The 12,573-nt window shown below is 41.2% G+C and overlaps 1 protein-coding gene across 1 annotated transcript in view; it reads right to left on the bottom strand.

The window, feature by feature from the left end:
* SRBD1 (S1 RNA binding domain 1) overlaps window positions 1-12,573 on the bottom strand; it is a 2,028,107-nt gene that overhangs the window by 91,253 nt on the left and 1,924,281 nt on the right. The window contains exon 20 of the mRNA XM_044059932.1: window positions 6,665-6,846. Within this exon, the coding sequence (XP_043915867.1) occupies window positions 6,665-6,846 (182 nt within the window). The remainder of the gene's footprint in view (window positions 1-6,664; window positions 6,847-12,573) is intronic.

The following is a 12,573-nucleotide window of genomic DNA, read 5'->3' as shown; positions in this document are numbered from 1 at the left end:
GTTGAACTTTCAGTTCCCGTCTGCATGGGTGTCATGAAGTTTGTCACTTCTGACTTGAGTAGCATGAAGTTGGCTTTGGAGAAGTTTTTTAATGGTGGTTTCTTTACTGGGGGGTGGGGTGGGATGTGGATGTTAAGGGTGATTAGCTTATGGTCAGACCTGACTAACGAGGAGGTGACCATAGGTATGGAGCATTGATTTCCCATGTTGGTAATGACCAGGTCTAGGATATTGGAGCCCCTGGTGGGACTATGGATTAGTTGATCCAGGGCGTTGGAATTTATGAATTCCAAGAACCGTTAAGCAAAGGTGTTGGGACATGAGTAGTTTTCCCAGTTAATGGCAGGATAGTTAAAATCACCCAGTATTAGGGTGTTTGTTTCTATCTTAATATTTTCCAGTATGTTTAGAAAGGTGTAGTGAGAATCTTGGGGTATGGTGGGGATCTGTAGCAAGCTACAATTTGGATTGCAGTCTTACCTAGTGTTAGTTGCACTTGGAGAATTTCAGACACATTGTGTTGGCCAACTAGCCTGGTGGTGTGAATATCCTTGGTGAATATTGACACTCCTCCACCTTTAGTGTTTCGGTCCTGGTTTGGTGGCGAAAAGTGTGGTAAGAGTTGTAGCCTGGTATTGCAGGGGTGCTCTCTGGAGCCTTGAACCAGGTCTCAGTTACTGCACAGATATAGATGTTCTCCATTTTTAGGAGTGCCTCGAGAGAGTGCATTTTGAGGTTTAGACTTCTAGCATTGAGTAGCATTACCTTCAGATTTTACATGCTTATACCTGTTACGGTGGTGGTTTTGTCCTTTGAAGTTTGCCTAAAAAAGGCACTATAGGGGTGGCAAGAGCCTTAGCCAGTAACCTGAATCCCAGGGGCGACAGGTGCAGACCATCTCTGGCAAAGCATCGTGGTCTGTCAATCATGTCATCCCAGGCAGACAGATACTTGGATCCCCTTTGAATGACACTATAAGCTTAGCCAATTGTTGAAGTCAATAATTTTATCCTTATATTGTGGTATCATTCTGGGCGGATGCTACTCAGGGCTAGGGTCATACCTGCCTGGGCCACATGATCCGAGAGGTCTTCCATGTCTCTTTTCATGTAGTCCAGGGAGGTACGTCTCAAGTCATTCACTCCAACATGGACAACGACAGAGTCATATTTGTACTTGTTGTGGAGTGACTTGAGTGCATGCATTATGTGGTGGATCCTGGCACCCGACAGGCAGATGACTGTAATTTTCTCCTTATTCAACCTGGTGAGAGGGACATCAGTGTGCCGGACTATAGAGTCACCTATGACTAAAGTGTTAGGTACATTGTCTTGCCTTAGGGGCTGTTGCTGGGTGGCACACTGGTGTTGTGAACTATGTGACACATTGGTTGTGATTGGTGTTTGTTTGCATTTCATCTTCAGAGGTCTTTGTTGCTTGGGCAGGTTACAGTTAAGGGCCTCTGCATATGTGGATTTAGTGTTGCTATATGTGGGTGTTGGTGGTGCGGGTTTAGAAGGGCTATGTGTTGCTTGAGGTGTAGTGTGGGTGTTAACCTTCTCCTCTTGACTGTTTAGCACAATCTTGGGTGGAGAGAGCTTTGCCTCCATTTTGGCTATGTAAGTGCATCTCTCACAGGTTGTAGTGTTGGGTGGTAGGAGGAGAGGGTTGTCTGTGTACATGAGGCAATTGCTGCATTGCCCCAGTATGCCCAGATTCACCAGGTGGACAGGAGAAATCACCGGAAGCTGACCCTTGGACATGCCTGGTTTGGGGCTTTTTTTTTTTTTCTTTGTAAAGTATAGGAGCTGCTTCCTTAGCAAGGTACTTTGCAATTATAGGCTGTTTAGTGCCTACTATTAATTTCTCCTTGGGCAGCATTGTGTGACGTCTCTGTGCAGGAAGCTGCAATACAGATGACTTGTAAACCATATGTCAGGAACATAGGCAATGCCATGATGCTATGCAAACACATGGGCTACCCACTACATGGCACCTAATGGAATGAAAGATTACTGTAGTATTCTGCATGGAAACCAGATGTGGCCTTTATTGCCATCTGAGTGCAATCTAAGGGCTTCCAATACTTTAATGAGGCAAGCTATAGCATAAAATCCATGCACAAATGCTAGTAAACATTTTTCTTTCTTGGTATTATAAAAGCAGACATGTTCATGCACATGTAGAAGCAGTATACTGAGTAAATTCATAACCATTCTAGAGGCTGATGTCTGAAATTCCCTGGCTGTCCCCAGTTTGTCTCAAATAACTCTGGTACGCACCAGTATAAAAAGTCCACACATTTCCCCTAGTTGCATTTTGTGGTCCATGCATGTTTACAAATGCCCAAAAATGTTTATCAACATGCAGACATTCCCACACCAGTAAATCTGTGATCTAATGTGAAGTTATCTATCTGTAACACCCTGTAGTGCATGTGAAGCTACAAGGTGCACTAGGGTGACCACCATTTGTGATAAGGAAATGTTCTGTAGAATATATCACTGCTGTTAATACCATTATATTAAGAGATCCCTGTGACACGCCAACACTGGCCCAGTAATCAAGGAGCTTCAATCCTCACCACTGGCAACACCGGGGGATGTACACATTGGGAGGATGACAAGTACACACACAGTAAAGTGCAATTTCCCTTAAGAGCACACAGAGGCCACAGTCAATTTGGGGCTGGTTTCCCTCTCTTTTTCCAGATCCCCAATAAGGCTCCCCACTGGCACAGTATAGAGTTCAGATCTCAGCTAAGTGGCCAAGACCTCCACCATCCTCTCTGTCCAACCAGGCTTCGTGTCCCTGCCCAAGTAGCTGACACATCCACTCTGAAGTTTGCTTTATGCACAAACACACAGACTTGGGAAAGGCTGGCACAGGTTTACTAGCCATGTCCCCTTCTGCCCAGACTATAAGATAGTTTTCCCTGCCACCAGCCACTACTTATCAGCTAGTTTAAGGACCCTAGCAAATTGGGTGTCCAGTCTTACTGTGTAATGTTATTATTAGTCCAAATAGTAGTTTGAGCGAGGCTATTAGGAGTGGCCTGCACAATAGCACCACATAGATATGCAAGTATTCTAAGAGCTGAAATATGTCTCACAAATATCAGCCACAAAGATAGGTATAAATATATTTAATAATAAATATTAAAAGAACAAGACAATACTAAATATGTATTCATAGTGACTTCAGAGTTCAAAATCACAGGAAATATTTAAAACAACATTGCTGGACAGTCTCCAACAAATACAGAAAACATCTAAACTAATACTTACTGTATTCCTTACTGAATCTAAAAGAAATTATTGTACCCTAGTTAACTTACTTACAGAGCAGGCAAGACAGATGTGATGAGTGGGTTTTCCAGCCGATGCTATCACGTCAAAAGACAAAATACAAAATGCTCTGTCTCTCTCTCTCTCAGAGAATTCTTAAATTAATATCTCAAATATTGCTGCTGGGATACTTGCAGGATGACATCACTTTTATCATTTGACTATCCCAGGTGAAAACCCTGATTGCTAGAAACTGCCAGCATTTAGCATCTCCCTGTGAAAAATACATATTTATTTATTTACTTATAGTTTATTTGCCAGGATAGTCCATTGCCCTCAGATCTTTGGCAAATGGTGAAAGTCGTAAAATAATCTACATTCCTCCACATGTAAAGACAATACAAAAAACTTCTAGTTCTAAATATCATGTCTTTTACTGCAGTGAAACTTAGAGATAACATCTTTTGTTTATGGCCCAGCTATAAAGTAACTTAACCTCAACCATTCTTCTGAAGTTTTGCAAGTTAATCTCCTGTGTTTCCGTCTCCCCTGTTAAACAGTTACAACAGTGTATAAAAAATATCTCGTCAGCACACGTCTATACAATATGACATACAGTTCTAATACATTTGTAAGATAAGCATATGAATCATGTTGACATTCACATAATAATTTTCCAGACAGCTGCGCTGGCAGTACCTCCTTTTGTCACACTGCTATATAAATCATATTAATATTCACAAATGACATACAATTATTTACAAAATTCCAGTGGCAATATTTCCTTCTGTGACACCGCCAACATTTTTTGTGCTTTTTGCCTTTATGCCTTTACACTCGCATACACGTGCCTGTACTATTCTGCACCTCACAACTTATTATTACTTGCTTTTTCATGCATTAGGCTACACCTCTTCATTTGTATATTTGTATACTGTGATTTGCATACCCCTTTTACTCTGTCTTTTTACCTACTGCCCCATACTGCTACATCTTTTTTTGAATTGTTACCTGTTTGTTCTCATTTCTGGCAAAAGAACATGCTATGTATTTTTGCTAATGTCTATGAATACTTCCCCAGTTTCCAGGAGAAGCTCTGCTACTACAGCATTTTTACACTGTAGATGATGTAAGAAAGTCATTTGGTCTTGATAGATGTGCAAAAGTGACATTTAAAGAAGGAAATCTGCATCTCTAAGAAAATCAGTCTGGGACAGGAATGTGATATAAAGGAACATGAGCTGGAGGGAGTTATAAATATTTGGGATCTGATGAAGGATCAACAGCAATGTGAAGAAAACTCAGTCCAAGAGCTATAAACCAATTTGCTCTTCCCATTGTAAATACAGTTTTGGGTTGACTGACTGTCCCTAAAAGTTACTGGATCAGTTGGATAAGAAAACAAGAAAATGCTTCACACTTATCAAATGATAAATAAAAATCAGTGTACACCAAGATTATGTATCCTTCATTCAGAAGGAGGTATGGGCCTCCCAAAATTGATTACAAGTATAGATCTGCAGTTGTAGGACTGTATACATATCTGCTGAGCTCACAAGATCCAAACATAGTGGTAGTTTTACAGCATGAGGAAAACATGTCTAAGATAACTTCACTGCTTAGTTTAGCATGAAGCACATTGGTGTTGAGCAGGAATGGAAATCAAACCAGAAGTAGACAAAAATCAGAAAGCAACAGAATGTTTCAAAAAAACAAAAGAAAGAATATAATGAGATGGATCAGATGATAAGGCAATATATTGTGGAAAAGGCATAAATACAGTTGCAAGTACAGAAACCTCCTGGGATAAGCCCATGTCAATAAGGATCTGATGCAGGAATGGTTAAGGAGAAATGAATTAAGCCAAAAGATGAAAAGTTAATATTGGCAGCCCAGGATAGTGGCTACACACATGTTGGTTTACAAAGTACACTGAACATGTGGAAGACACCAACAAATACGGGTTTTGTAAAACAGAACTGGAAATAGTTGCACATCTTGTTGCTTAGTGGGATACACTAATGGCAGCAGAGGGCCTATATACTGAAAGGCATAATAGTCTGGCAACACTGTTGCACTAGGGATTATGCAAACATTACAATACTTAAGTAGCTAAGAAGCATTGGAAACATTAGCCAGAAAGCATTACAGAAAACAAAGTTTATACCACATGGGATCACACACTGTCAAAAGTTTAAAAAAAAACAGATGCAAGAAAACGAGATACAGTAGTCCATGAATACAACACAGAAGTAGCATTGATCATTGAAATTGCTACACCCAGTGATTAGTGTCTTACATGCAGTATTTGCAGGCAGAAACAAGGGCAATGTGGAAGAAAATTACCCAGACAGTTCCAGTAGTAGTAGGAACAATGGGTCTTATAAAAATAATTTACAGTTTTATTTAGATATGCTACCAATACATGTAACTCTATATAAATTACAGGAGGAGTCAATTCTGGGCAAACTGCAGGAGCTGCAGACAGCACTTATCGCTAACCATCAAAGACTGAAACAATACTAATTTCATGAACTTTAATCATACTTAGACTTATGGATGGGGTCCATTCCCATCATATCACTAGAAACCCAAAATATTTGGAGAAATTAAACCAAGCAAAACCAGATAAATATTAACTTTATCCTTCACATGTAAATAAGTTTGGCCTTCTTCAGCTGAGCTACTCAGTTTTGCACACACGTGCAATGGCGCAAGGGAGGGGTAATTAGTTATCTTTATTTGTAGGATCAAATATAAGTGCTAAACCCTTTCCTTTATTTTGGGACACCATTAGGGAAATGGCAATCTTAATGCCAACAGGTGGACAGCATTGCATGAGGTGAGATTATGGGCAATGGAAACCTCACCACCCTAGAAACATGATAAGGGTAGTACCAGCAATGCTTGATAGAGCAGAATTACTTCTTTTCACGTAACAGTAAATATAAGGAAAAGTAGCCATGGAAGACTACACAGAATGAATAAGGGTTTTATTATTATTTTGTATGAGAAAGAAAAGAATAGAATGTAGAGGATGAAGAATAATAACAAGGAACAAATAGCATCCCAGTGAAAGCCCATGAGCTGTCAATGGACTATATGTGAATAACAGGAAGGAACCAGTGAGAATTGTTCAGTACTAACAGAAAAGATGCCAGGAAAGGCAAAGTCACAGTAAACTTAAGTTGTTAATGTCACACAGACATACTTTCAAAATACAGTGCTGTATACTAGGCTACCTTCTGCACACCTCTCAAATGCAGAAATCCATGGCAACATGCATTATTTACACAAGGCAAGAAAGCACAACTAATATTTCAATCTTACTTTTAGTGCTTAGAACATATATTTTCAATTTCTGTAGGGTTTCTTACCTTTACGGATATCATATCCTTCAGGCTGAGTAAGGCCATCAATGATTATCTGCAGAGTTTGTACTGATGTTTGTAAATTTTCAGCAACAGGTTCCATCCCTCCTGTGAGCACAGCATTGACCTTTTGCTGCATTTCAGGTTTGCCAATCTCCTTGAGATCCCCACCAATTAATTTAAGAAACCTAATAAACAAAACATATCACTTCAAAGAATGTCATTCTAAAATATAAAAAATACTGGTAAACAAAGTTAATTCAACATTTCTTTCTGGTTTTGTGTGTCTTCAATAAAAGTTGGTAGTCACTGCATGTAGTGATTAAGTTAGCCTTTTTTTCATTCCAACATGCCTGGCACCTCTCCAGCTCTGGAAGAGGCCCCACAAGTGGGAAAAACATTTGTACAAGCTTCAAAATAGTGATTGGAGAGATTAGTCCAAAATATGGTGTTGGCTTTATAAGGCTCATTGTATGCCCTACTCACTGACCCACCCAATGAGTAAATGTCATGCATGCATTACAGATAATCCGCAGTCTACAATAAGGATTTGTACTAAATAAATTCCTTTCCTCGTGTCTGGGATAAAGAAGTGGGCAAAAATACCACCTCATCACAGTTACTATCCTTCTGCATAACTCCTCAAAGGAAATGCTTTCATGATATTAATGAAATGTTACTTTATTCTCTTTATGCAACACTGAGCACTGGAAAACTATTGCAGTACATGACAATATGAAGTTGTGCAAAACTTAAAAATAGTGATGCTACAGTAATCGCTTTAATATATATCACTGCTTAATTTGGATTCCTCTAAAGACAAACAGTCTTATAAATGGAATTGCCTTATGGCACTGTAGAGCTTCTGTTAGGTAGCAAAAAAATTCAACATAAAAGAATGAATCTTGCAACAATTCCCTACTATAAAAAATGAACTAATGCTTTTCACAGACTCAGGGGTCAGGATGCTCATAGCATACATCATCATAATAACAGCAGCAAACCAAACTTTGTTCCTTAAATTTAGTACAGCAAAGCTGGACATTACTTGCTCAATTTCTTAGGACTGGGATCAAATACAGGATTCCCGGCATTAAGGCTTAAACTGTGACAAGAAAATCAATTATATTAAAGCGCTTGTCCATGATTTCTGCAAAATGAACTACTAGTAGAAAAAGAATGTCATTATTCATTTAAGTTGAAAGCATACTGCAAGAATCTCCTAAGGGTTTCCAAAAGCTTAAAAAAATATTCCTTTTAACAGCTGTATTTCCGCATTCTACCTCACACTCATCATCAGTGCCGCTTATACTAACCTCTAAAACTTCAGAGAAACAAGAGGAGGAAGAAAGTACAGTTGCGTACACTTACCATAAATGTAGATGTTCGAGTGTATTCACTGTTGCAGTCATCAACATTTGGGTAATCTGCTTGCAGTAGCCCTCAGTTGGCCTGATTAACAAAGTCTTGGGTCCTGCGTTGGTTGCTGTCCCTTCTTCCGTAACGTCAGGTTGTCAGGGGTATAAAACATGCAGCTGATGCCATTACATCAGTTTTTCTTGCCCCAGATGTCAGGTGCCCCCATAATGGGAAGCAATTAAATCTATAAATATACAAGGTTATACCTCCAACAAAAAAGCAAATACACTAAAAAGATTTTGAGCATAGTAAAGGAGAGTAGAGGTATAGCCAAAAAGAAGTAAGGGGGCTGGAGAGAGGGTAACCAGGACTGCAACAGTGAATACACTCGAACATCTACATTTATGGTAAGTGTACACAACTGTACTATGTTCTTTGTGTTTCACTGTTGCAGTCATCACATTTGGGTAGATTCCCAAAGCTAAGGATGGGAGGAGGAATTTAGATAGCATTAGGACCAGCTATAAGGCCCTACAAGACTGCCGTGGCAAAGCCAGCTCTGGATTTAGAGAAAATTGGCAGATGGTAATGCTTGGTGAAAGTATGTACAGAACTCTAGGGAGCAGCTTCTAGGATGTCCCTGGTAGGGACGCCTCTGAGAAAGGCTGTAGAGGTAGATGCAGCCCTGGTTGAGTGGGGTCTGATCCCCTGTGGGATAGGTTTTCCATGGTGCTTGTAGCAGAAATGAATGCAATGGCCTATCCATTTGGAAATGGTTTGCTTTGAAATAGCCTTCCCCTCTGCCCCTGCAGTAAATGCCACCAGCAGTTGTTCAGATTTCCTTTGAGGTTTAGTTCTGTCCAAGTAGAAACTAAGTTGTCTGTGTACATCTAAGGAGTGCAGTATCCATTTCCCTTTGTTTTGTGGATTAGGAAAGAAGATTATCAAATGAATGGACAGATTAATGGCCACACTGTATACCACCTTGGGCATGAAGGACGGACTGGTCCGGTCCTGAGGGACACCCTGTCCGCATGAAAGATGATGAAAGGCCCCACTGCCATAAGGGCCTGTAATTCAGATACCTATCTTGCTGAAGTGATTGCTAAAAAGAAAGCTGTTTTCCAAGAAAGGAATTTTAACTCTGCAGTAGCAACTGGCTCGAAAGGAGGAAGAGTGAGTTTCTCCAATACAAAGTTAAGGTCCCAGGCTGGAGTTGGAGCTCTCCTGGCTGGTCGTAAATTTTTGGTCCCTCTGAGGAACTGCTTGAGCAGTGGATGAGAGAAGAGGGGAGGCTCTGTGTTATAATGAACTGAAATGGCAGCAGCGTAAATTTTGATGGAGGAGAAGACAGGCCCTTGTGAAGCATCTCAGTTAAGTATGGTAAAATCTGAGGTAAATTGGGCACTGATGTGCTCATCCCTTGAGATTGGTTCCAGATACAGAATCTTTCCCATTTTCAGCATAGGATTTTCTAGTACTAGGCCTCCTTGCCTCTAAAATGATAACCATCACTGGTTTACTGAGGGATGGTTTAGGTAATTAGCCAGGCTGCTAGGTTCAGTGTTTGAAGCTGAGGGTGCAGAATCTGGTTCTCCTGCTAAGACAATAGGGTAGGAGTCTGAGGCAGGTGTCATGGGGCCAACAGTGACACTGCGCAACAGGGGGTACCAGTGTCGGCGTGGCCAGTCTGGTGCAATGAAAACTGTCTTTGGTTTGTCTTGTTTGATCTTAAGTAGTACTTTGGAGAGCAGAGGAGGAAAGGCATAAATTGACAGAGCATCCACTTTCCAAGCTTGTTTGTGGGGAGTCCTTGTGCAAAATTGTCCAATTGATAGTTCTGGGGGGAGGCAAACAGGTCTATATCTGGGCTCCCCCAATTGCCTGTCAACATGTTGAAAATCCTTGGTTCCATTTTCCACTCGTGTGGGTCCATGAGGTTTCTGCTTAGATCGTCTGCCATTGTATTTAGTTTTTCTGGCAGTAATTGAGCTTGTAGATGCACTTGGTAGCTCAGGGCTGTGTTCCACAATGCCATGGCTAGTCTGCAGAGGGGATAAGAAAGTGTACATCCCAGCTTGTTTATGTACCACATAAGAGTGGTGTTGTCCGTCTTCACCATTAATTGTCCTGGAAGAATGAAGGCTGTTAGAGCATTCTGTACAAGCTAACATTTATTTTTGATTGATATGCAGGTGTATTTGACTTGGGTTCCATTTGGCCTGAATGCACTTTCCTGCCAGGTGAGCCCCCATGCATAGTCTGATGCATGTTGTTAGGGTTTGGGTGGCAGAGGGTAGTGTGAATGGTAGTCCCTTGTTTTGGTGGTAGGCAAGGTATGATAGGAATCATTGCTTCTAGATCCTGAGAATGTTGACACCATAGGCTTTTTAGATACCTTTGTAGTTTCCTCATATGCAGTCTTGCATATGGAGTTAGAAGAATGCAGGAGGCCATGAACCCCAAGGCTTGTAGTATTTGCCTTGCAGATAAGCAGGGTTTCTGTGGCCACTTGTTTGAAGTAGGTTGTCAAATGAATTTGTTTCTCTGGCGTGAGGAAAGCCATCTGGGAAGTTGTATTCAAGCTTGCTCTCAGGAATATAATTTGTTGACAGGGTACCAGGTGTGATTTCTTTTCATTTATGGTGTATCCCAGACAAGTTAGCACCCTTTGTACAAAGGCCAGATGATTCAAAATATGTCCTGGCTTTCTGCCTGAATTAGGCAATCGTCCAGGTATGGGTATATTTGAATATTTCTTTGCCTGCAAAATGCAATGACTGGAGCTAGGCACTTTGTGAATACCCTGGGTGCAGTAGATAAGCCAAAGGGCAGTGCAGAGAACTGACAGTGTGTGTAGCCTGCTTTGAAGTGTAGATATCTTCTGCAAGATTCCCTGATTGGGATGTGCAGGTATGCTTCCTTTAAATCTAGTTTTGCCAACCAGGCGTCTTTGCCAAGCATAGGGAGCAACTGGTGAAGAGTCAGCATCTTGAATTTTGGAAGCACCAAAAAGGTGTTTAGAGTAGACAGGTCCAGGATAGGACGCCATGAATTGTCTTTTCTGGGTACCAGGAAAAGTCTCGAGTAGAAACCTTGTCCCTTTTCCTCTTCTGGTACCAACTGAATAGCCCCCCCATGCTTAAGAGAGAAAGTAATTGCTTTTGGACCTCTACCCACTGATTTGGGGGTAGATCTGGCCACCCGCTTGGTGATGGTAATGTGTGGTAGTGAAATCTGCATCTCTGGGACACTATACTTAAAACACATTTGTCCTGGGTAATGAGTTCCCAGTTCTTGGCATGAAGAGCAATCATATCCCCCAAAGGGGCAGTCAGCTGAGAAGTGCTTAGAAGTTTTAAAAAGAAGTCACTGAAACAGTTTACCACAGGAGGGAGTTTTATTACTCCCAGATTTGGAAGTGGAGGCCCCCCACTGCTAAGTCCTGTGCGCACCCTGGGACTGAAGCCTGGGAGCTCTGCTGGCTCTGGGTTTGGATTGAGAAGGTCTGGAAGAGGCAGGAAAGGACCGATTCTTGGAAGGCCAATGCCTACTAAACCTTGGAGGTTGTACTTGTAAAAAAGCTTTAACAGTTTTCATAGATTTAGCTTTTTCCTCCATCTTTTTAAGAACAACTTCTGCAGCCCTGGTTTAAGGGAGCATTCAGTAATTCCGCTTTAACATGATCTGGCAAGGATTGCTCCTTAACCCAAGCATGCCTTCTAAGTACAGACCCAGTTACAGTAGCCCTGCAAGATGCCTCTAGTGAATCAAAACCACACTGCAAAGTATGTTTTCCAACTTGTTCAGCTGAATGCAGTAAATCCTGTAAATCCTTATTTTCAGCACAATCAGGAATCAACATAATTTTCTGTTTAAGCACTCCAATAATATGCTGCTGATACTTCAACATATGAAACTGGCAGTTTAAGGCCCTAATGGCCAAAGTTGCAGAAGTGTATACCTTCTTACCCCACCTATCCAGTGCCCTGGAGTCTCTATCAGAGGGGGTAGGATTTTTGGCAGTAGTAGCTTTAATGTCCTTGGGTCCCTGTGAAATGGTCTCAGGATCCACAGTAGGATTTTTAAAAAGGAATTTGTGAGAGTCAGGGACCCTGTAATATCCATCAGGTTTTCTGGGAGCAGGAGGTAGAGAGTCAAAGGCCAAGCTAGATTCCGAAAAGGCATCATCAACAATGTCTAGTACAGGAGGTATGGCTAAAGGCCTGTGCTGGGGCAGGATTAAGAAAACCCTAAGCGTCTTTTTAGGATCACAGTAATCCTGACTTTCCCAATGAAAATGCTCCCTGAGAGTATGCAAGGTTTCACCAAAAGAGAAATCCTCTGGGGGGGAAGCAGAGGGAATAGAGTCTTCAGCATCAGAATCCTCATAGGTAGATAAGGGTAAATCCTGGTCATCAGAGGAAACAGAAAATTCAGAATCCTGGTCAGAAGTATTATAAGCAAACTCAGTCCTAGGTCTCTCAGAGGGGGAAGGCTGGCTTCCCCTGATTAAAGTAATAAGGTCTTCAGCCATTCTTATCATTTGTTTTTTA

This window comes from Protopterus annectens, chromosome 1.part0, assembly GCF_019279795.1.
Source record: "Protopterus annectens isolate FY-2018-M chromosome 1.part0, PAN1.0, whole genome shotgun sequence".
Taxonomy (NCBI): domain Eukaryota; kingdom Metazoa; phylum Chordata; order Ceratodontiformes; family Protopteridae; genus Protopterus; species Protopterus annectens.
The sequence above is the reverse complement of the archived record's forward strand: the minus strand, read 5'-3'. Positions and strand labels throughout refer to the sequence as shown.